General features: G+C 33.3%; 1 protein-coding gene across 1 annotated transcript in view; it reads left to right on the top strand.

Moving 5' to 3' along the window:
- Positions 1–15,266, top strand: part of LOC139841158 (uncharacterized) — a 29,054-nt gene extending 13,788 nt beyond the window's left edge. Inside the window, exons 5-9 of the mRNA XM_071831390.1 lie at positions 7,079–8,156; positions 8,208–8,649; positions 8,809–8,933; positions 14,894–14,990; positions 15,147–15,266. Coding sequence (XP_071687491.1) covers positions 7,079–8,156; positions 8,208–8,649; positions 8,809–8,933; positions 14,894–14,990; positions 15,147–15,266 — 1,862 coding nt within the window. The remainder of the gene's footprint in view (positions 1–7,078; positions 8,157–8,207; positions 8,650–8,808; positions 8,934–14,893; positions 14,991–15,146) is intronic.
- Positions 15,267–25,970: the final 10,704 nt, after the last annotated feature.

The following is a 25,970-nucleotide window of genomic DNA, read 5'->3' on the forward strand; positions in this document are numbered from 1 at the left end:
AAAATTCGAATTTTTCGGAATTTATAAACTAAAATAGTTTCCTTTCTGATGTAACACTGATATTGCGAAGAGATAAATGATTTCAGATAAGAATAGTTATGAAAATATCTTCAGAAATATCGAGGATACGATGATATCTTAGAATTTCTAATATCGAAATATGATGAATAAGATTTGTCCGTAAAGGTTTAGAGTTAGGAGCAAGGTATTCGCTAAAGATCTCAGCAGATACTGAATCATTTGGATTCTTTGAAGGCAGGTTTAGTCTTTGTGATTTGTCTACAGCCTTCTTCATAGTTTGCTCTATCCATTTTTCAGTACCAAACCTTCTCTTTTTCTGAGCTTTGCCAACACACTATTCTTTATCATCAAACTTTCGACTGTTAAGGTCGTTTACAGTTTTTGCTGCTTCATCAGCATTTTCAAAATTCAGAGTATTGATTCATAGGCTGGGTGCTTTTCAGAATTTCAGAATTGAAGATCATAATTTTAGGGGATAAATATTATATGTATACATATAACTGTTGATGTAGAAACGCTACGAGATTCAAAATACTGATTGCTGATTTCCGGTATTTGATATGGCAATTCTTGTTACAAGATGCGGATGAGTATATGATAGGATTTCAATGAATGTAATGATTTTTCGGAAATCCCAAGATCAATGAAGTTGCTGGTAAGTTTACTGCTAATGTGGTGGGATATAAACGGTTCCCCGGTAACAATGACATACAGGGCAACATATATATCAAGGTTATAATAAGGCTAAACCGAATGAAAAGTCGAAATTGATTTTGCTGGAGGTGTGACAAAATTTGCTATATTGGAAGGGAATTGCAAAGTTATTTTCGGTAATAACAACGCCAATGAATCACGAATTTGTGTTAAACTTCTACTTAGGTTCCGGGAGTTTTCCAGGTGTATGGCTGTGGATAACATGTGGTTAGATCATCATCTCGATTGTTTCTTAATTGAGGTATCTTCAGGAATTTCGAAGGGTTTGATCGTACATTGTCATCATTAATATACATATGATGTTCTAGAATTTTGAACGATAAGAATATTTTCCTGGGTTTTATGAATAGAGTGATGTTCTATCACAGTTTTGAAGTCAAATATAGCTTTGAAAGCTGTAGGGATCTAAGAGTGATGATATCGGTTATATCTCGACTTAGATACTGATATGTTAAAAACAGAATATGTAATTGAATTTGAATGAGTATGGTTGTTTTGATTTCTATGAAAGAATGTATATCATTGTGAAAGTAGTGAAATGTCCCGTTCATATTGATTATAAACGTTCCATATTAATTGATTTCGTCGCGAGGTTTTGACCTCTATATGAGACGTTTTTCAAAGACTGCATTCATTTTTAAAACAACCTTAACCTTTATTTTATCGATAAAGGTTTAAAAAGCATTACGTAGATTATCAAATAATGATAATCTAAAATATACCGTTTACACACGGCCATTACATAATGGTTTACAATTAGAATATATTACATCAAAAATAAGTTTCTTGAATGCAGTTTTTACATAATATCATACAAGCATGGACTCCAAATCTTGTTCTTATTTTAGTACGCAACAGCGGAAGCTCTTAATAATCACCTGAGAATAAACATGCTTAAAGCGTCAATAAAAATGTTGGTGAGTTATAGGTTTAACCTATATATTATCAAATCATAATAATAGACCACAAGATTTCATATTTCAATATACATCCCATACATAGAGATAAAATTCATTCATATGGTGAACACCTGGTAACCGACATTAACAAGATGCATATAAGAATATCCCCTATCATTCCGAGAAATCCTTCGGACATGATATAAACGAATTCGAAGTACTAAAGCATCCGGTACTTTGGATGGGGTTCGTTAGGCCCAATAGATCTATCTTTAGGATTCGCGTCAATTAGTAGATCGGTTTACTAATTCTTAGGTTACCAAGCAAAAAGGGCTTATTCGGCTTCGATCATTCACCCATATAATGTAGTTTCGATTACTTGTGGCTATTTCGTAAAACATTTATAAAAAATTGCGCATGTATTCTCAGCCCAAAAATATAATGGGTAAAAAGGCAAATGAAACTCACTTTCACAGATTTTTAATTCGTCAGGAAGTAAGACTTGGCCACTGGTCGATTCACGAACCTATAACAAATATGTACATATATATCAAAGTATGTTCAAAATATATTTACAACATTTTTAATACGTTTTAATGTTTTAAGTTTATTAAGTCAGCTGTCCTCGTTAGTAACCTACAACTAGTTGTCCACAATTAGATGTACAGAAATAAATAGATATATATTATCTTGAATCAATCCACGACCCAGTGTATACACATCTCAGGCTAGATCACAACTCAAAGTATATATATTTTTGGAATCAACCTCAACCCTGTATAGCTAACTCCAACATTACTGCATATAGAGTGTCTATGGTTGTTCCAAATAATATATATACATGGGTCGATATGATATGTCAAAACATTTGCATACGTGTATATGGTATCCCAAGATTACATAATATATTAGAATACATGTATAATACAATATAAGTTAGCTAGGATATGATTTGTATTGAATTGTTACAATATTTCCCGTAGCTACAACAATCAAAAAATATCCAATCTTGTTTTACCCATAACTTCTTCGTTTTAAATCCGATTTGAGTGAATCAAATTGCTATGGTTTCATGTTGAACTCTATTTTATAAATCTAAACATAAAAAGTATAGGTTTATAGTCAAAAATACAGGTTACAAGTCGTTTTTGTAAAGAGGTAGTCGTTTCAGTCGAAAGAACGACGTCTTGATGACTATTTTGAAAAACATACTTCCACTTTGAGTTTAACCATGATTTTTGGATATAGTTTCATGTTCATAAGAAAAATCATTTTCCCAGAAGAACAACTTTTAAATTAAAGCTTATCATAGTTTTTAATTATCAAACCCAAAACAGCCCGCGGTGTTACTACGACGGCGTATGTCCGGTTTTACGGTGTTTTTTGTGTTTCCAAGTTTTAAATCATTAAGTTAGCATATCATATAGATATAGAACATGTGTTTAGTTGATTTTAAAATTCAAGTTAGAAGGATTAACTTTTGTTTATTAACAAGTTTAGAATTAACTAGACTATGTTCTAGTGATTACAAGTTTAAACCATCGAATAAGGTAGTTTTATATATACGAAACGAATGATGTTATGAACATCATTACTATCTCAAGTTTTGTGGATAAACCTACTGGAAATGAAAAAAATCAATCTAGCTTCAAAGGATCCTTGGATGGCTTGAAAGTTCTTGAAGCAGAATCATGATACGAAAACAAGTTCAAGTAAGATTTTCACTCGAAATAAGATTGTTATAGTTATAGAAATTGAATCAAAGTTTGAATATGAGTATTACTTTGTATTAGAAAGATATCTTACTATAAATAAGAAAGATTTCTTGAGGTTGGATGATCACTTTACAAGATTGGAAGTAAGCTAGCAAACTTGGAAGTATTCTTGATTTTATGAAACTAGAACTTATAGAATTTATGAAGAACACTTAGAACTTGAAGATAGAACTTGAGAGAGATCAATTAGATGAAGAAAATTGAAGAATGAAAGTTTTTGTAGGTGTTTTTGGTCATTGGTATATGTATTAGATATAAAGGATGTGTAATTTTATTTACATGTAAATAAGTCATGAATGATTACTAATATTTTTGTAATTTTATGAGATATTTCATGCTAGTTGCCAAATGATGGTTCCCACATGTGTTAAGTGACTCACATGGGCTGCTAAGAGCTGATCATTGTAGTGTATATACCAATAGTATATACATCTAAAAGCTGTGTATTGTACGAGTACGAATACGGGTGCATACGAGTAGAATTGTTGATGAAACTGAACGAGGATGTAATTGTAAGCATTTTTGTTAAGTAGAAGTATTTTGATAAGTGTATTGAAGTCTTTAAAAAGTGTATGAATACATATTAAAAAACTACATGTATATACATATTAACTGAGTCGTTAAGTCATCGTTAGTCGTTACATGTAAATGTTGATTTGAAACCTTTAAGTTAACGATCTTGTTAAATGTTGTTAACCCAATGTTTATTATATCTAATGAGATGTTAAATTATTATATTATCATAATATTATGATATATTAATATATCTTAATATGATATATATATACATTTAAATGTCGTTACAACGATAATCGTTACATATATGTCTCGTTTAGAAATCCTTAAGTTAGTAGTCTTGTTTTTACATATGTAGTTCATTGTTAATATACATAATGACATGTTTACTTATAATTTATCATGATTAAACATAGTGTAACAATATATTAATATGATTCATATGTAATTAGTAAGACGTTGTTATAACGACAATCGTTATATATATCGTTTCGAGTTTCTTAATTCAATAAACACAATTTTATGTATATAACTCATTGTTAAAATACCTAATGAGATACTTACTTATCATAATATCATGTTAACTATATATATAATCATATATATGTCATCATATAGTTTTTACAAGTTTTAACGTTCGTGAATCACCGGTCAACTTGGGTGGTCAATTGTCTATATGAAACCTATTTCAATTAATCAAGTCTTAACAAGTTTGATTGCTTAACATGTTGGAAATACTTAATCATGTAAATATCAATTTCATTTAATATATATAAACATGGAAAAGTTCGGGTCACTACAAGTAGTGAGTATAGTTGATGATTTGCTGAGTCAGAATCGAAGAATGTAACATATTAATTGTGAATTTATATATTTCCCGGGTATTACCTACCCGTTAAAAGTCTCACAAGTAATATTTTGTACAAGAGAATTTTTATCACAGTCTTTATGAAAATATATGTATGTATATTTTCTTCAGATGTAATATAGATTTAATGAGTTAATATCATATTAAGATCATTTGATTTTTGGCTGGAACTAGAAATGAATAATCTCTAACATTAGAGATTACATAATCTTTACAGAATATTTCACTACTGTGATTAATACTTCATTATTCATTCTTATTGATATTTCCTCAGTGAATCATGTTGATGCTCATAGAACTCTTTCTAACTTCGCAATGTACGAATGATGTTTCTTAGAAAGTTTCGAGTATATCGAAAGTGTAAAATCAAACATGTAATTGAATAATACACTTAGTTTATTATGAAACGGAATTCATTGAGTTGAAACAGGGATTGTAGTTAACGATGGTTAAGTCGTTTAATGAAAGATGTACATCCTATCATATTAGTAATACGAATTAACCGAGTAGTATCTACCCTTTTTTCAATTCATACATAATAGATTCAGTACGAAAAGATTTATTTTAATTTCAAAGTTCATATATATATATATATATATATATATATATATATATATATATATATATATATATATATATATATATATTATATATATATATATAATATACATATAATTTCTTCAGGGGGAATCAGTTAATACTTCACAACTCGTTGATACAATATACTCGTCGTTGATTGTGGTGTCGATATCGCCAGTGGTTATGGAGCTGGTGTAACTTGTGGTGCTACAGGTGTTGCTGGTGTTGGTGATACTGATGCTGGTGGTACTATCGGTGGTGCTTGTATAACAAGTCTAACTTGTAAATCACTCTTGTCAGAGTTTCTACTCTTCCTTCTATCATTCCGGTCCACTCATCTGATTTATGGCTAGGGCTAGAATAGATAACCTCTAAGACTTTAGAGATTACATAATCATCGCAGAATGTTTCTCCAATGAAGTTATGAATTAATACTTCATCGGTTATTGTTGTTGGTACTCCTTAGCATCTATGGTGCGTATGACATTGATGCTCGAAGTACAGATTTTAGATGTGATATTGAGGTGTGGGATGCGAATGTGGTTGTTGGTGGTGGTAATGATACTGTTGGTGTTGATGATGGTACTATTGATGTCGGTGATGCTACTGGTGCTTGTGGTATTGAGGCTTGCGCTGTGGATGCTGTTGCTGGTACTGGTGTTGCTGATGGTGCTTGTAATCTTTGCACCATATTCTCCAAAGCCAATACTCGAGCGCGAAGCTCGTTGACTGATGATCGGTGGTTCGGACGAGCCGTTGAATAAGATCTAGAATTTGAGATAGTATATAATCGTAACGGGATACTCTGGAAATGAGGGAGAAAATGGTATTTCGAACAGGTTCACTGGTAAGTGCTTCAGGTTCTTTGCCAAGAGGGAAATGTGGTAGATGGAAGGGATCAGCTTCTTCTTGTCTCCAATGATTAAGTAGGCTACGAACTCATCCCCAATTCATCCAGAATAGATGATGGCTAATTGGTTGATCCATTCCGTACACACTGCTTTCGGAGCTCGAGTGGAAATCCATATCGGAATCTGAGGAACTTGAACTAGTTGAGGGGTTCATCTCGTATAATCAGGGAAATGAATTTTGAAATGAATTAGATTATAAGACTTAGTTTGGTATTCTTCAATACATATTTTACATATGTATATATAATACCAAGATCCCATAAGTTACGGAGAAATTTTTGAAAGATATCAGACAGAGTTTACTGTAATAGATATGTAAAGATATGAATTTGTCTCTACTCTATCTATGCAATGAATGCAGTAAAACGCATCTAGACTTAAGATGATAAGCAGGTAATTTTCGACAAAAATGATAAGCAAAACTTTTGACATGCAGACACGGTCGAAGTCCAGACTCATTAATGCATCTTAATATCTATCAGTTAGACACACTAATGCAAGACCTAGTTCGCTAAGACCATCGCTCTAATACCACCTGTAGAGACCCGTCCTAATCCACCTGGACGAAGTCTTCAACATTTGGTTCCATTGCAAGGTACTGACCTAAATATGCTATGAGCGACTCCATGTAATATCCTTAAAATGAGCATAATGCACAGCGGAAGATTTCTTTCGTACCTGAGAATAAACATGCTTAAAAGTGTCAACCAAAAGGTTAGTGAGTTCATAGGTTTATCATAATCATTCATTTCCATAATTTTAATATACCACAAGATTTCATTTCTCCTGTTTTAGGGGCGGGTAGGCCTAGAGGGGTTAGAGGAGGTTGTAGGGTAGCCACCATTGGTAGGATTAGAGTGGGTAGTTGGAATATAGGAACCTTGACTGGTAAGAGGATTGAGCTCGTTGATACCTTTCTTAAGAGTAAGGTAGACATAGTGTGTGTTCAAGAGACTAGATGGAAGGGTGAAGAGGCGATAGAGATTCAGGACTATAAGTTGTGGTACTCGGGTTCTAGGATAGCACGAAACGGGGTAGGTATCTTTTTAGGAAAACTACATAAAGATAACGTTGTTGACGTGGGCAGGTTTAGCGATAGGATTATGTCGGTTAGTTTAATTATTAAGGAGGAGACTTTCACGGTCATTAGTGCATACGCACCTCATGCGGGTTTAGGTGATGCGGAAAAGAAGAGTTTTTGGGAATTGTTAGATGAGGTGGTGAGGGGGTGCCCAGCCGACCATCGACTGATTATAGGTGGTGATCTGAATGGACATATAGGAGTGGAGGCAGAAGGTTATGAGGGAGCCCATGGTGGCTTTGGGTTTGGTCCTAGAAATGAAGAGGGGCGCTCAATTCTTGAGTTTGCCATTGCCCACGAGTTGGTGGTAGCAAACTCTTTCTTCAAGAAGAGGGATGCTCAGTTAGCCACATTCCATAGCGGGGGTCGCAGCACCCAAATTGACTTTTTGCTTCTTCGTAAAGGGGAACTTAGGACATGTAAGGACTGTAAGGTCCTTCCAGCTTTGACGTGCTCCTCCCAGCACAGATTGCTGGTCATGGACCTAGTCACTAGGGGAAGAGTTGGCAGGAGGGCTAGGGCTGTACAACCTAGAATCCTTTGGAAGAACCTCTTTGGAGCGAATGCGGAGACTTTTAGAGCGATTGTTGTTAATAGATTGAGTGTAGAAGAGGATTACGTTGCCCCTACGGACGCAGACCAGATATGGAATCGCATGGCGTCCACTATCAGAGATGTGGCAAAAGAGACCTTAGGAGTGGCTATAGGGACATCGAGAGCCCATAAGAGTAGAAGAGAGTCGTGGTGGCTTAGTGACGATGTCCAATCGAAAGTCGCGTTAAAGCAGACGAGGTTTAAGGAGCTCATTACTCTTGGATAAGGGACACCTGAAGAGAGAACTAGGGTAGAAGAAAGATATAAAGAAGCTAAAAGAGAAGCTAAGAAGGCCGTAGCAATTGCAAAAGACAAAGCATATGAAGACTTGTATAGAAAACTAGACTCTAAAGAGGGAGCTAATGACATATATAGGATAGCCAAAGCTAGGGAGCGAGGAAGGAGGGACTTAGGTAACATCAAATATATCAAGGATGTAGCAGGGCAAAGTATAGTGAGAGAAGACCTTATTAGGAAAAGATGGGAAGAATATTTTGCATCCCTTTTCGGTAGGGGAAGACCAGAGCGGAACGGTGAACCCCACGAGGTTCAGGAGTTTCAAAACAACTGTTTCTGCACGAGGATTAATCAGGAGGAAGTTAGATTGGCCCTACGAAATATGGGGAGAAACAAAGCAGTAGGACCAGACCAAATTCCGATTGAGGCGTGGAAGTGCCTAGGAGGTGACGGGGTTAGATGGTTGACAAACCTTTTCAACACGACGTTTAGAAGCGCAAATATGCCTATGGAATGGAGACTCAGTGAGGTTATTCCCATTTACAAGAACAAGGGAGATGCGCAATTATGTAGTAACTATAGAGGCATAAAGTTACTCAGTCATACTATGAAGCTTTGGGAAAGAGTGATCGAGACGAGGCTCAGACGCGAGACAAAGGTTTCAGAGAACCAATTCGGCTTCATGCCAGGACGCTCATCGATTGAATCGATTCACATAGTTAGAAGCCTTATGGAGAAGTATATGGAAAAGCAAAAGAACCTACACATGGCGTTCTTAGACTTGGAAAAAGCTTATGACTGTGTCCCGCGTGAGCTGATTTGGAAGACTCTTAATGCTAGGGGAGTCCCAAGTAGATATATAAGATCTATTAGAGATATGTACGATGGGGCGAAGACTCGTGTACGTACGACGGTAGGAAACACAGATTTTCGCCGACGATATTGTATTAGTTTCGGATTCTCAGGATGAGCTTAACAGGAGGCTAGAGCAATGGAGGATCGCCTTAGAATCAAATGGCCTACGGATTATCAGACTTAAATCGGAGTACCTTAGATGCGATTTCAAGGGGGGCGAAGAGGAACACGACGATATAGTGGATATCAGAATTGGGGATCAGATTCTACCCCCGCAAGAGTCCTTTAGATATTTAGGCTCGATGCTTCACATTTCGAGAAGTATAGATGAGGATATGACGCATCGTATACGAGTAGGATGGTTGAAGTGGAGGGCTGCGAAAGGGGTGTTGTGCGACAAGAAGGTCCCACTTAAACTGAAAGGTAAATTCTTTAAGGTGGCAATTAGACCAGCCATGTTGTACGGATCAGAGTGTTGGCCAATGACGAAGGCCCAAGAGAGGAGGATGGAGGTGGCAGAAATGAGGATGCTTAGATGGACGTGTGGTAAGACCATGCTAGATATGATACCAAATGGAGTTTTTAGAGAGAAATTGGAAGTTGGGAACATCATCAACAAACTTAGGGAAGGACGACTTAGATGGTTTGGGCATGTTAGGAGGCGCCCACTTTTAGCCCCAGTTAGGAGAGTCGAGACCCTCGCCGTTGGCGGCGTAAGGAGAAGGGGTAGACCTAGACGTAGGATGGAGGATAGATTGAAGCTTGACATGAAAGAGCTCCTACTGACGGAGGACATGACTTCTGATAGGAGCCTGTGGAGGAGTAGAATTAGAATTATTGAGTAGGTTTTTTTTTTTTTTTTTTTTTCATTGTGTTAGTTACTTTTATTATACAACTACATATATAACTATAACCAGATATTCAATAACCACACTATTTATACCCCTCTACATGGTTTATATGCCTTTGTATCTATGTATATGTTTTTAGGCTATATATATGTACCGATGTATATGTTTGTATCTCTATATATATGTATCTATGTATCTAAGTGCATGTATTGGTGTATGTAGGTTTGTCTGTCTTGTATCTGTACCTAGGTATATATATCTACGAATGTATCTATATGTATTTATGTTTAAGCATGAGTTTTTTTTTTTTTTTTTTTTCTTCATGCTTTCGTGTGGTATATATACATCGATGTGTGTGTCTGTGTGGGTGCGTATATGTATATGTATATGTATATGTATATGTATATATCTTGTTTGTCTGTATGTTTACCTGAAATTAAATGGTTATGTGCACTATTTTATTCATGCTCTTTGCCCTACTGTTGTGCATTACTGCTATATGTGTCCCCTTTATGGTTACTGTGTATGGTTGCTTCTTGCTAGGTGCTCATTACTCGTACAGGTACGTATCATTTGCCCTGTCTATTTCGTTCTTATGAGCTCTTCGGGCCGGAGGTCCTTTAGGAAGCAATCTCTTTTGCGCTAGAGTAGAGGGAGGGACGACCTTATCTAGGCGCGGGTTCTATACCCGCGGGTGGAGTAGTGACTTCCTTCTAATCTAGGGTACGAGGAATGATTGTCTACACTCACCTCCCCCATACCCCACTTTCGTTGGATTGGGTAATGTTGTTGTTGTTGTTGTTGTTGTTGTAAGATTTCATTTCCATTTCTCATAAACATCATCTCATATCAGGCATTTCGCACTTCATAGAGATAAAAATCATTCATATGGTGAACACCTGGTAACCGACCTTAACAAGATGCATATAGAATATCCCCATCATTCTGGGACTCCCTTCGGACATGATAAATTCGAAGTACTAAAGCATCTGGTACTTTGGATGGGGCTTGTTGGGCCCGATAGATCTATCTTTAGGATTCGCGTCAGTTAGGGTGTCTGTTCCCTAATTCTTAGATTACCAGACTAAAAAGAGGCATATTCGATTTCGATAATCTAACCATAGAATGTAGTTTCGATTACTTGTGTCTATTTCGTAAAACATTTATAAAAGCAGCGCATGTATTCTCAGTCCCAGAAATATTTTGCAAAAGCATTTAAAAAGAGAGCAAATGAAACTCACAATACTGTATTTCGTAGCAATTATTCATATGACGGCGCTGAACAAGTGCAGGGTTGGCCTCAGATTCACTAACCTATATTAAGTATATATATTTATATGTTGGTCAATATTTGTCTAACAATTTAGATCAAGTCGTAGTGTATCACAATCCTAATGCTCGAGATTATCATGCAGAAGTTAACAAAAGTCTTCTAATCCAAAAATGACTTTCAAAATTTATACATGTTTATTATATATTTATATTTACTAATGATAATAATAATTTTGATAATAAATAATAATCTTTTGTAGTAATACTAATGTCATAATAATAATATTTTAAAAAAAATAATTTTATTCAAAATGATAATTTTTAATAATAATAATACTAAAATGATAATAATAATGATATTTTATAATAACAATGATATTTCTATCAAAAATGATAAATTTAATAAAAATGATAGTTTTAATATTAATGATACTTTTAATAAAAATAATGAAAATGATATTTTTATCTAAATCAATATCTTACAACATTTTAATTTCATCATGATACTTATACTCATTATTTCCTAATCGATTTGTTCAATAGCTTTTAGTCCTATTTTATATCGCATTCATAATAATGATAATAATAGTAATCATAATAGTTAGATGATACTAATATTAGTTTTAATGATAATAATACTAATAATAATAAATATTATAATAATATTAATGATAATACTAATAATAATAATAATAATAATAATAATAATAATAATAATAATAATAATAATAATAATAATAATAATAATAATAATAATAATAATAATAATAATGATGATGATGATGATGATGATATTAATAATAACTTTAATGATAACAACGATAGTAATAATAATAACAATAACAATTTTAATGATAATACTTATATTAATATCGATAATGATGATAATAATAATATCAATTATCAGATAATAATAATAACGACGATAATAATGACGATAACAACGACGATAGTAATAATAATAATAATTTTTAATAATAATACTAATATTAATGATAATTCAGTTGACTATATCTTTTAAACCGTTCATCGAATTCATACGCTTTCTAAATAAAAAGTTATTAATTTTTTGCCAGCTTTCCAACGACATGCATATCATATACTTTATATCAGTAGCATAAGTATCAAATTCGTGATTCATCATAAACTATATAACGACAAAATTTAGCATACAAGCATGCATAATCATATATACTTGAGCACTAGTCAGGGATACACTATTAATATCTAAAAGATAAAATATGAATGCTCACGTATCAATATTGTGATTCAATATTGCAGGAAAGTATGTAGACACGACGGAGATGATAAACACTATGTTGACCTCCCAAGCTATACCCCCGAACCATACCCATAATCTCCATAGCTATAACCCATAATTTCCTTAGCTCTATCCCGCTCGAAAAACCCGTTTGAAATAACTTGGACAGCACTCCATCGTAATATTTTATGTATAATAATACTAAAATAGTACTCCTAATTATAAGATTAATAATAATATTAATCTTAATAATAATAATAATAATAATAATAATTATAATAATTATAATAATAACAATTATAATAATAATAATAATAATTATTATTATTATTATTATTATTATTATTATTATTATTATAATATATATAGAGAGAGAAATATGCCAGAGATTGATTAGAGTGAATGATGAAAATGAATTTCACAAACTGCAATTCGTTCGTTTTAAAAGCACTTGACACCACCTACCACCCCATGCGATCGCATGGGGTCTAAAGCATTAAGCCATGCGATTGCATTGTTACTTTCTACAGCTAACATATGCATTATCAAAGGCTACCGACATAATGTATATATATTATTTAATATATAATATATTTAATCTTTAGAATTAATTAAATATTATATTATATTCTCGTGCATAGTTGATTTGTAATTTTAGCACCGATGAATTGTACGTTGACGCTCGACTTACGTCCCGGTTCCGGTTTTTCGAACGTCCTTTCGTACGCTTAGAAAATCAGTACTTTATGTTTCATGTAATGTACCTTTATACATAACAAGACTCAAATCAATGAAAAACTATCCCACTCAAAGTGTAACTTATTCATTTGAGTGTTTTGGTCATTTGCTTCTTTAAATCATCGTTTCTCTATATATATATATATATATATATATATATATATATATATATATATATATATATATATATATATATATATATATATATATATATATATATATATATATATATATATATATATATATATATATATATATTCATTTAAAATATAAATTTATATATATTAGAAATATTTATTTAATAATATAATATTTAGTTTTTCAAATACTAATTATATTTCAAAGTATAATTTAAGATCGTTTACATAATAGAAATTATTTTATAAAGTTTTCATTTTAAAAACTTAACTAGGTATAGTTCATTTATGTACTAGCATCTATTTTAACTTCTTAAACGTACTAATTATCATATCTACATATGAATCGAATCACTAAGCTAGTGTTACTATTGTTTACTTAATTAATTTGAAATCATATATATTTAATATACATAAACACGTTTTAAATACACGTTGCAAGTTATTTATATATTTAGTTCAACAATATAATTAGCACTCCGACTTATTGTATATATTCAAATTCAAAAAGGTTTCATCTATATCATAAAACGTTTTCAATATTATGAAAACTAAATAATTATTTTATCAAAAGACACGAGGCAATCATTGCATTAAAAGTTAAGCAGGAATCTCTACTAACCTTTGTCCAGTTATCGTTAATTGACATTTTGTTCTCACTTGTAGATCACTTTACCATTTATTCCGCATATTGTTAAAAAGAAATGATTTCTCAAATCATTGTGGACCTCACAACAGAGACCCGTAATCATATTACAATGTATCTGATAATTCAATCATTTGATATTATCTTTTAATTCTGTCGATAACTATATTAAACTTATATTGAAACAATATGTTCATGTAAAGTATTATACATCTAATACTTTATTAATGGTTTCAATTAATATAACTATATATTATATATACATATCTATATACACATAAATGTTCGTGAATCGTCGAGCGCAGTCAAAGGTTAATTGATTACATGAATATGATTCCAAAATTTTTGAGATTCAACATTACAGACTTTTCTTATCATGTCGAAATCATATAAAGATTAAGTTTAAATTTGGTCGGAAATTTCCGGGTCGTCACATTTAGCTTGAAACCTGTCGGTTCATGCTGCTGTTGTAGATGAACTGCAACTGTACTGATGCATTTTGCATCCGCACGGATAGTGATTGAATCTGTACAGATGAACTGCAACCTTAGAGATGCAAACTCATTGGATCCGTACCGATGATACCCTCATCCGTATGGATGGGCAGTGGATCCATACGAATACACCATTGTTGTTTTTAAGTGTTGTTTTCTAGCCGTTATGCTGCCCGTGTATCTAATTTTTATTAGAACATCATACTAACTTGGTTTATATTGTTATCAGGCGATAAAACAAGGAAGAAGCTCAGAAGTTAGCTAACCGAGTTGTTGCTGGTAGTTGGTGAGTGGGTCTATCTTCTAATAGAGTTTAACTAGCAGGTCATGCTACTGTGTTTACTATATTACCATGCTTTAGTGTAATATAATTGTCATGTAACTTAGATAATACATGCTTTTTGTTGTTTTGTAATTTTATGTGCGCACTGTGTTTGACATCAGCCAGGCCGGAGAAGGGTGGAGACTCTCAATCGGGCCTGTAGAGGTTAAAGTCCGTATGAGGTCAACCGAGCCTGAGGAGGTTGGTCTAAGTCCTACAGTATGTACGATATAGCATAAAAAACGCATGGGTTGCATTTGGAGGGTTATGCAGTAGACTCGATAGGAGGGAATATCGGTAGACTTTAGTCCAATCAGCTAGGAGTAGTGTGCCCGTACAAGCCCTGATCCTCATATTGTCTTGTTTGTATGCTAGTTGATTGTTAGTATGTTTGTGATAATGATTGCATGTTTGGTGCTTAATCTTGGTATGTTAGATAAGTTCCATTCACTTAGCCGAGTGCTAATCCCCCACATTTCACCCTTGCAGGTTTAAGTGCAGCTGGTTTGGCCTGGTGTAGGTGCTGACGACATGTTTGACTCGTGAACTCTGATGTGGACTTTTGTAACAAATGTTTTGTAATAAGTAACACCGTTTTGTAAATATAAACTTAATTACGTGGCTTTCTGTAATAAATGTTATTAATGTTGTGTTTAATCAAATGTATGTCTTCTGATGTGTTATAAAAAAATGGCCAGTGTTACATCTCACGAACAAGTCTTAATTTATTTTCTCATCTTTTTTCGAATAAGACTTGTTATCAGGTTAAATTTTGAAAAAAACTTCACAGAAGATGAAAAAAAACTTTTGAAGATTAACATGCATCATGATGAATGTTATCAGGAATAACATTTATCAATGAAAGTTATTTCTTTGAGCGTTTTCTGGTCAAAATAATAACATTTATCACAACGTGTTTTTTTTTATATTTATATTTTCACCTAATCTTGATATTTGTGGAAAAAAAAATTAAAAAAAGAAAAAAAATTACTTCCCCTTCCCCCCAAAAAAGTGATTCCCTCTTGATATTATGTCTTTCTAGAGTAATGTGTAATATCTTATCTTGCATCGAAAACTCTAATGAAACCTACATATTTGGAGAAGGTGACACATCACTTTGAATTAAGTTTTAATCGTCATCGATCCAACCACAAACTCCCGACACACTTTAATTGAGGTTTCTCTTAACAATGATCACTAAGTGATGCATGTATGCTTAAGACTAGGTACATTATACCTAATTTACTTATACCTAAGGCGCTGATACCAACTTCTGACACCGAATATTTATTCCAACAAAATCACAATTTTATTCATTATTCAAACGTTCTTACAATACAAGTAGAATATTTACATTATATTATTTCAACTAGACTAGAAAACAACTCTAAACAAAGTTTTCGGGCATCATCTGATCCTACGATCCATTCTCCTCAAGCCAATTAGTAATTGCCTGAGATATACGCGTACATGCATAAGTCTGAAGGCTTAGTGGTTTTGTGTGTTTCTATAAAAAAATTTCACACATAATATGCACCAATGAAGTGAAAATGCAAATCATATAAAAATATAGCGACATCTCAATCGATCAGGGTTTAACATATTCCAAGTCGTTATCCAACAAGATAAGTGTATGATCTATCAATGTCATGACTTTTCATACTAGCACGTTGAGAGAATGATGAGTGTTATGTTTTGTATACAATTATAAAAATGATGATATATTTATAAGGTACAAATTGCTTATTTAAAAAAAATAATAATAATAAAAGAATCGTTTGAATTCAAACGACTAATAACCCAACCATTCAGACTCAGCCACATGTCTCAAACGCTAACCTTTCTGGCTGTTACAATGAAAACCAACGCCATGATAGCGTCTAAACTAACGCGGCGTTACGGGCGCTAGTGGTGTTAAAATTTTGTTAACCTGAATTTAACGCTATTTTAACGTGGCGTAACAGCTGGTCTTATAAGACTACCACTTACAATGGTTGTGACGTGGAGCAATTATTGTGTTTTTTGGATAGATTGTGACGTGGTAAGGTCATTTTTTGAAGGTATATTATGGTGAAGGTTATTTTGAAAGGTCATTCTTGTTAGGTTCCATCCATTTTAATTATTTTTAAATTTCTAAATAAATCGCGCACACACACACACACACACACATATATATATATATATATATATATATATATATATATATATATATATATATATATATATATATATATATATATATATATATAATTATCTAACATAAAATCTTAAAAGTCCTAGTTTTATTTATGTAATAATGATTATAAATTTATTATTTTATTATTATTATTATTATTGTTATTATTATTATAAAAAATGGATGGATGTTATTCTCTGGTAGACCAATAATAAAAAAACAAAAAATAATATATATATACAGTGGCGGAAATAGACACTTTTTTAACTGGGGGCGAAATTTTTTTAATAGCGTAGCAATTTTTTTTTGACAAAATACGAAGGTTTTTAGGCAAAATTTGAAGTTTTTTTGCAAAATTTGAAGGTTTTTGGGCAAAATTTGAAGACTTTTGAGGAAAAATTGAAGGATTTGAGGCAAAATCTTGAGACTTTGGGGACAAAATATGAAGACTTTTAGCCAAACAAAATTCCACTGGGTTCGAAACGAAAAAACCTAAATTTTTTGCACAATAAAAAATTTCACTGGGGTCGGGTGACCCCACTTGCTCCATGTCATTTCCGCCCCTATATATATATGTGTGTGTGTGTGTGTGTGTGTTTTTTATTGTTCTTACATACTAAAACAACATCAAATTTGATCGTTCAATTAGGAAGAAACGACAACTAAATAGAAGCCAAGATTTAGTCATTTGATGAAGTCACTTTATGTGATATTAACTTCTCAAGTGCATAGCATGTGATTTTTGTCAAAAAAAGAAAAAGAAAAAAAAAAAAATCAACTTAATTTTTTGGAGTATTTTAAGTGTTTGATTTATTTTTTAAATCAACATATTTTTATTTTAAATTACTTACTTTTATAATTACATATTCTTTTAGAATTTTTAAATAATAACTTTAGTCGACGTTGTTAACATACATAAATAAGTTGTATCTAACGATTTGACTTTTGTTTAAAAATTATTCTTTTGTGCAAACAATATAATTAACTACATTATGTCAGTTTAATTGGTTAAATTATAGAAAAAATTAAATTATACTTGTTCAGTAGGTTTAAGTTGATTTTTTTACCTTTGTTAAATAGAGTACCGGTAAAAATATTAAGACGAAAAACATATAATTTTTTACAAATGTGACCATCCCCCCGCAACAATGCGGCCTATCGAAGCGGGCTCGACCATTTAATAGTTTTAGACCATTCGCTACGCTATACAACGAAGCGGTTTCGTTGCCCTACAACGGGCTCTGTGGACTGTTGTCGGCGAGTTGGTTGTGTCGTTGATGGGACGGACCGCGAAGACTACAACGGAAGAAACTGCCACATGTGTTGGCTCTGATTAGTTGTGAGAAATGTATGTCTTGAAAGTGAAATTGGGAGCTTACGAGTTCAACACAAAATAATTTCAGAGAGAAAATGAAGGTGGATGATGGTGGATTCTTGTGATGGTGGCTGCAACAATAATGGCAGAGAATGAAAGTGAAGCATTAAGGTTGATTGAAGATGGACTTTTTAATTTGCATAGGCGGGACATTTGATGCCCAACTTTTTACATAGTGGTAGCTGGCCTTTAACAACTTTACTTTTTTAAATTAACTTTCTTTTATTTAATTAACTGTCTTATTAATTAAATAACCTCTATTATTTAATATTTAATTATATATATATATATATATATATATATATATATATATATATATATATATATATATATATATATATATATATATATATACTAGTGAAATGACCCGTGAAATCACGGGTTAGTTTAAACGAAACAGTTTAATAATATGTTTTAGTATTAAGTGAACGTAAATACTAAAGTTATTTAGTTTAATGACCCGTGGAACTACATAGTCCGACTAAGAAACTCGTCAGCTGAACATTTCATCAAACACCTAAAATGCATATTAAACAATCCACATCCAATCATAAGAGATAATATTGATCGTCATTTTATTTTAAAACTGTAATTAAAATATAAATGTAGAATTAGTTTTCTTCTGCCTAACTTTTATACCTTCTCGTACTCAATTCAAAATAATTAATTATAATAATTAAAAAAATTATTAATAAGATTTAATAATAATAATTAATAATTAATTAATAAGATTTAATTTTAATTCAAAATTATTTAGATTAATGACATCACCCACCATGCTTAGATTTTTTACTTTTTCTTTTTGATTTTTTCTTAACAAAGGAATTAGTCTAATAATGACATCATTTTAGTAATATAATAGAAACTATATATATATATATATATATATATATATATATATATATATATATATATATATATATATATATATATATATATATATATATATATATATATAAATCATTTGGATGACATCATAAATCAATTTAATTTACAATTAAAATTTAATCTTTACAATTAATTATAATTTAATTATTTCAAAAGACATTTTGTAACATCCCGCCTTTTTCCGTTAAATTTATTTTTAACACCGTCTTTTTTTTAAATAATACCTTTCGTTATTTAAATTCGTAGTTTCCGTTGACTAAAGTTCATAATAATTCCGTCATTTAATTATAACATCACTCGTTTACTCGAGCGTTTTTAAAATATTCGTTTGGTTAATTCCCGCACCCGCTTTGAAACTTGAGGGACTAATCTTGGCACTTGGCCAAATTTTGGTAACTAGTCACCACCACCTCCCACCATCTCATTCATTCATTTCTCACTTCATCTTCTCCCTCTTTTTCTCTCTTCCATTTTAGAACTCAAACACCCATCTTTATAAAATCATCATCTAAATCCGGATCAAGAAGGAAACATCAAAACAAATTACATTTTCGTGATCCTCTCTTCATCCTCTACATTTTGGTACCAATTTCATCAAGTTTGGGTAACATTTCTAAAACTCTAGATTTTCTCTAAATTCGTGTTTTTATACTTGAAATGGTGTTAGTTAGTGTCTATGGCTCGTGTGTAACATGAATATATATTTTGTTTGCTCGATTTGTTGTTTTGAGTAACTAGTTTGAACATTTGAAATGGGTTTGCTTAATCTTGCATTTTGGAAGATTAAATGTTGTTTGATTGTTAAAGTTCATGTTTTAATTGTGTTACTAGTATCACTAGCTTCGTTTTGATGCGTAGGTTGATTAAGAAAACTTCAAACACATGATTATTGATTTTTGTGAATTTTGGTTAGGATTTGATAGACTTTGAAATGAACTTTTGATGCATTGAATGCTTGTTAATGTTGTTAGTAAGTGTTTAGATGCAATGTATGCTTAATTACCTTCGAAACGGCATATCGTATGTGTAAATTGGATTCCCGAATCATAAAATACGTTTTACGAACTTGAAACTTTGAAAATAAACCTTTCTTGATCAATTGACGAGTTTTCGGTTATTGTAATTGATGTTTTTGCTTGTGAAAGGTAGTTAATTGTATTCCTTGTCAAAAGAGCTTTCCAATGATATAAGATGCGTATTCTAAGTGTTTACGGTTTGCGTTTTGTGCTAAATTGAATTTTGGATCAAGACTTGAACTTTTGAAACTGACCAGGTACCAGGCCACGCCTAATGTCGCGGCGCGACACCTCTGACCGCGGCGCGGCAATAGCCGTGTTTGGGTTCTGACCTACTTTATCAAATTTCGAAAAATGTTTGCTATGCTACGCACCTCTGATTCACATGTAACTTGTTCTAACATGCTTATATATGAATAAAAACCTCAGAAAAATAGTTCGGGACCCGACCCGACCCCGTTGACTTTTTCGTTGACTTTGACCAAGTTTGACTTTTAGTCAAACTTAACAAAACACTTATACAATCGTTCTAATCTTATTTTATACTTGATTCTTGCATGAAACTTGACAACGTGATTCACATGCTATATAATCGAGTCGTAATGAGCCATAGGACTAATTGAACACATTTCGCCCGACCTTGTGTCGTAACCGGTTAATTGATACAACTTACTTGTTTAGGTCAAGGCTAAGCAACATTCATGCACACGTTTACTTTGTGAAGTACATTTATACTCGTGCACTCGAGGTGAGATCATAGTCCCATCTTTCAACAACTTTTATACTTTTAAATCATGGGATGAGAAACATATACGGTTTTATACTACATACTTTTACACTTTGAACACAAGTACGGAAACGAACATTCCACGTGCGGGTTTGAACAAAATGCCTCAATTCAATTATCATTAGTTGCACTTGCAGGGTGTAAACGAGAACTTATATTATGTGATCACATGGGCTTGACGAGCCTCATTCGGACGGTTCGCTACCGTTAGCGGATGAAATATATTTTCGGGTCTAGTGTATGTTCTAACACTACGCAAAGGGTCCAAAATAGTTAAGTTTGATAATTGGGTGCCCGGGATACAAATAACAACTTTTGGAATGCAAATGATTTTGATAATCATCTTATATTAAATCTTGTGGTTCAAATACAACGTTTACTAAAACACCTATGATTTCACCAACGTTTTTCGTTGACAGTTTTCTATATGTTTCTCAGGTTCATACATGGCTATTTGATACATGATTCCGCGTACACTCATACTTGCTTGGGGTCAAGCATACATACATGCATACGCTAGTGATAGCACCTTTGGATTCAAACATGTTGTTTACATACTTACGCTATTTATAGTAAACAGTGACTTTCAACTTATATTATGTCGCAAGTTATTTCATTTATACTTTACTACTTTTGTAAACTTAAACTTGTTGTCGAACCGTTTGGTAAACTAAACTTTGTAAGTTTTGTACATTTCAAATGAATGCGACATAATTTTGGTCAAACGAGTCTCATATAGGGACTACGACCACGTAACGGGACCTAAGTTAGCGGCGCCGTCAATGACGATTTTGTCGGGTCGCTACAGATGGTATTAGAGCGTTGGTTGTAGGGAACTAGGATGTGCATTAGTGTGTCTGACAGAGTCGTTAGGACGCATTAGTGAATCTAGACTACAACCGGATAGTTAATCATTGCATCCTGACTTGCATTTGCTATAGATAGCACTTACTTGACTATTTGTGCATATATACTTGAATCTTTCTTAGGTGAACTCCATAATGGTACCAAACTTTCATCATACGAATCCGTATTCTGCCACTTCCTGGTAACACACGTAAATTCGAGATTCATGCGCGTAAGGATGACAACGACTTCATTGGTCACACTTGTCCGGGAACCCTGTCTCCCAGATTATGATTCGCCACCGTTTCAACTTACTATCGGTGTCACACCGGTGTTCCTTACTATCTACCACTTCTTGTTACTACCATCACTACTCTAGGTGAGTATCGTCATCGCTAATTATCACTACGGTTGCATACTTTTTGTTATCATGATTCGTTACTCTTTTCGTGCCTAAGGGCATTATCGCTTGACTTGAACCGCAATGACGTGAACAATCATTTATACACTTCCCTCGGGGAACGCTTCTTTATAGTTGCACTAATTCTTTCGATTCAATACGAGTCACGTTAGAGACGTCGTTACACTTTGTTTATTTTAAACTTCACGCTTACATGAACTTGAATCTATAGAGTGATGTGGGAATGGAGGTATGAGTTAGCGTAATATAACGACACTCGATCAACGTGGTTATATTACGGTAAGTCATTCCAAAGTTCTAATGATACATGATGGTGGTTGGACTCGATCAACCTAATCACCACCATGTGCCATGTACATGACTTTATTTTTCTTGTTTGAACATCCGAAAACTCCGAAAATACTGATAACAACCATACCCGGGACACATCTTCGATTATTGTCGAACCATATTGATGCTTCCGAATGAATGACAAATTCTTTCGACTTCAAACATATGTTACACGTGTGTACTATCTCGTTTTCTTATAGTTTTTATAGACGAACTACAAAATGCTTGGTATGCTCACATCGAGGCGAAAACTTCTCTCGCCTTACACTCGTACTTCCGTTTAAGGAAATATTTTATCTAAATTCTCAATGGAGAGAGAGACTCTTCACACTATACTAGTATTCGCCTCGAGGGTGAATAGTCCTATCGAACATTTTCGGAAACCGATAAATCTTCCGCGGCGCGAAATTCTTGAGAAACAGAAACTTGTTCCAACAAACGTTTTCACGTCCTAACAAACTCTTTCAAATATACCTTAAAGAGATGTACCTCATTTCGGATCGAGATCCTCGTTTCACTTCTAGATTTTGGAGTGCCTCACAAAAAGTCTCAGGACCACGTTTAGACATGAGTACCGCACATCAACCACAACCCGACGGACCGAGCAAACATACGATTCAAACCTTGGAAACCGTAATACGAATTTGTGTTATCAACTTCAAATTTACTTGAGAAAAGTTTTTGCCTTTAACCAAATTCTCTTACAACGATGGTTATCATTCAAGTCTTAACGTCACACTTTTCGAGGACCCGTATAGCCGTAATTGTCGTTTTCTTAAATTGTTGAACCGAAGTAGGTGACAAGCGAACCACCGGACCCGAAATCATTCATGAAACAACCGGAAAATTTTTCAATTCCAAGAAAGGCTCAAGGCGGATCGTAGTCGTCAAAAGAACTATGCCGATGTTAGACGTGAACCTCTCGAATTCCAAGTGGGTAACCGCGTAATGTTAAAGTCGCACCTTGAAAAGGTGTAATCCGTTTCGGGAAACGTAGATAGCTAAATCCGCGATATTTTTAGTCCTTTTAAAATCCTGGGGCGTTTTGGACCCGTTACTAGCCGTTTAGATTTTTCAACTCATTCGAGTCTCCGTTCATCCTAAATTCTACGTATCAAACTTAAAGGCGTGTCTTGCGAAACAAGAACTTGTTATCCTCTTCGATGAACTTACTATCAACGATAAACTCCACCTCATAGGAGGACCGATTGAAACTATAAATCGTGAAATCAAACTTTAAACCAACGTAAAAACCCCGACTGTCAAAGTTCGTTGAAATGCCCAAGGAAGTACCTTCACTTATTCGTAGAATTGGCAACACAAGATCTCGAGGAAGAAACAACGACTACTACTTCCAACTAAATTTCGGGACGAAATTTCTTTTAAGGTGTAGGTAATGTAACATCCCGCCTTTTTCCGTTAAATTTATTTTTAACACCGTCTTTTTTTTAAATAATACCATTCGTTATTTAAATTCGTAGTTTCCGTTGACTAACGTTCATAATAATTTCGTCATTTAATTATAACATCACTCGTTTACTCGAGCGTTTTTAAAATATTCGTTTGGTTAATTCCCGCACCCGCTTTGAAACTTGAGGGACTAATCTTGGCACTTGGCCAAATTTTGGTAACTAGTCACCACCACCTCCCACCATCTCATTCATTCATTTCTCACTTCATCTTCTCCCTCTTTTTCTCTCTTCCATTTTAGAACTCAAACACCCATCTTTATAAAATCATCATCTAAATCCGGATCAAGAAGGAAACATCAAAACAAATTACATTTTCGTGATCCTCTCTTCATCCTCTACATTTTGGTACCAATTTCATCAAGTTTGGGTAACATTTCTAAAACTCTAGATTTTCTCTAAATTCGTGTTTTTATACTTGAAATGGTGTTAGTTAGTGTCTATGGCTCGTGTGTAACATGAATATATATTTTGTTTGCTCGATTTGTTGTTTTGAGTAACTAGTTTGAACATTTGAAATGGGTTTGCTTAATCTTGCATTTTGGAAGATTAAATGTTGTTTGATTGTTAAAGTTCATGTTTTAATTGTGTTACTAGTATCACTAGCTTCGTTTTGATGCGTAGGTTGATTAAGAAAACTTCAAACACATGATTATTGATTTTTGTGAATTTTGGTTAGGATTTGATAGACTTTGAAATGAACTTTTGATGCATTGAATGCTTGTTAATGTTGTTAGTAAGTGTTTAGATGCAATGTATGCTTAATTACCTTCGAAACGGCATATCGTATGTGTAAATTGGATTCCCGAATCATAAAATACGTTTTACGAACTTGAAACTTTGAAAATAAACCTTTCTTGATCAATTGACGAGTTTTCGGTTATTGTAATTGATGTTTTTGCTTGTAAAAGGTAGTTAATTGTATTCCTTGTCAAAAGAGCTTTCCAATGATATAAGATGCGTATTCTAAGTGTTTACGGTTTGCGTTTTGTGCTAAATTGAATTTTGGATCAAGACTTGAACTTTTGAAACTGACCAGGTACCAGGCCACGCCTAATGTCGCGGCGCGACACCTCTGGCCTCGGCGCGGCAATAGCCGTGTTTGGGTTCTGACCTACTTTATCAAATTTCGAAAAATGTTTGCTATGCTACGCACCTCTGATTCACATGTAACTTGTTCTAACATGCTTATATATGAATAAAAACCTCAGAAAAATAGTTCGGGACCCGACCCGACCCCGTTGACTTTTTCGTTGACTTTGACCAAGTTTGACTTTTAGTCAAACTTAACAAAACACTTATACAATCGTTCTAATCTTATTTTATACTTGATTCTTGCATGAAACTTGACAACGTGATTCACATGCTATATAATCGAGTCGTAATGAGCCATAGGACTAATTGAACACATTTCGCCCGACCTTGTGTCGTAACCGGTTAATTGATACAACTTACTTGTTTATGTCAAGGCTAAGCAACATTCATGCACACGTTTACTTTGTGAAGTACATTTATACCCGTGCACTCGAGGTGAGATCATAGTCCCATCTTTCAACAACTTTTATACTTTTAAATCATGGGATGAGAAACATATACGGTTTTATACTACATACTTTTACACTTTGAACACAAGTACGGAAACGAACATTCCACGTGCGGGTTTGAACAAAAAACCTCAATTCAATTATCATTAGTTACACTTGCAGGGTGTAAACGAGAACTTATATTATGTGATCACATGGGCTTGACGAGCCTCATTCGGACGGTTCGCTACCGTTAGCGGATGAAATATATTTTCGGGTCTAGTGTATGTTCTAACACTACGCAAAGGGTGCAAAACAGTTAAGTTTGATAATTGGGTACCCGGGATACAAATAACAACTTTTGGAAT

Source organism: Rutidosis leptorrhynchoides, chromosome 4 (genome assembly GCF_046630445.1).
Source record: "Rutidosis leptorrhynchoides isolate AG116_Rl617_1_P2 chromosome 4, CSIRO_AGI_Rlap_v1, whole genome shotgun sequence".
In the NCBI taxonomy this organism is placed as follows: Eukaryota; Viridiplantae; Streptophyta; class Magnoliopsida; order Asterales; family Asteraceae; genus Rutidosis; species Rutidosis leptorrhynchoides.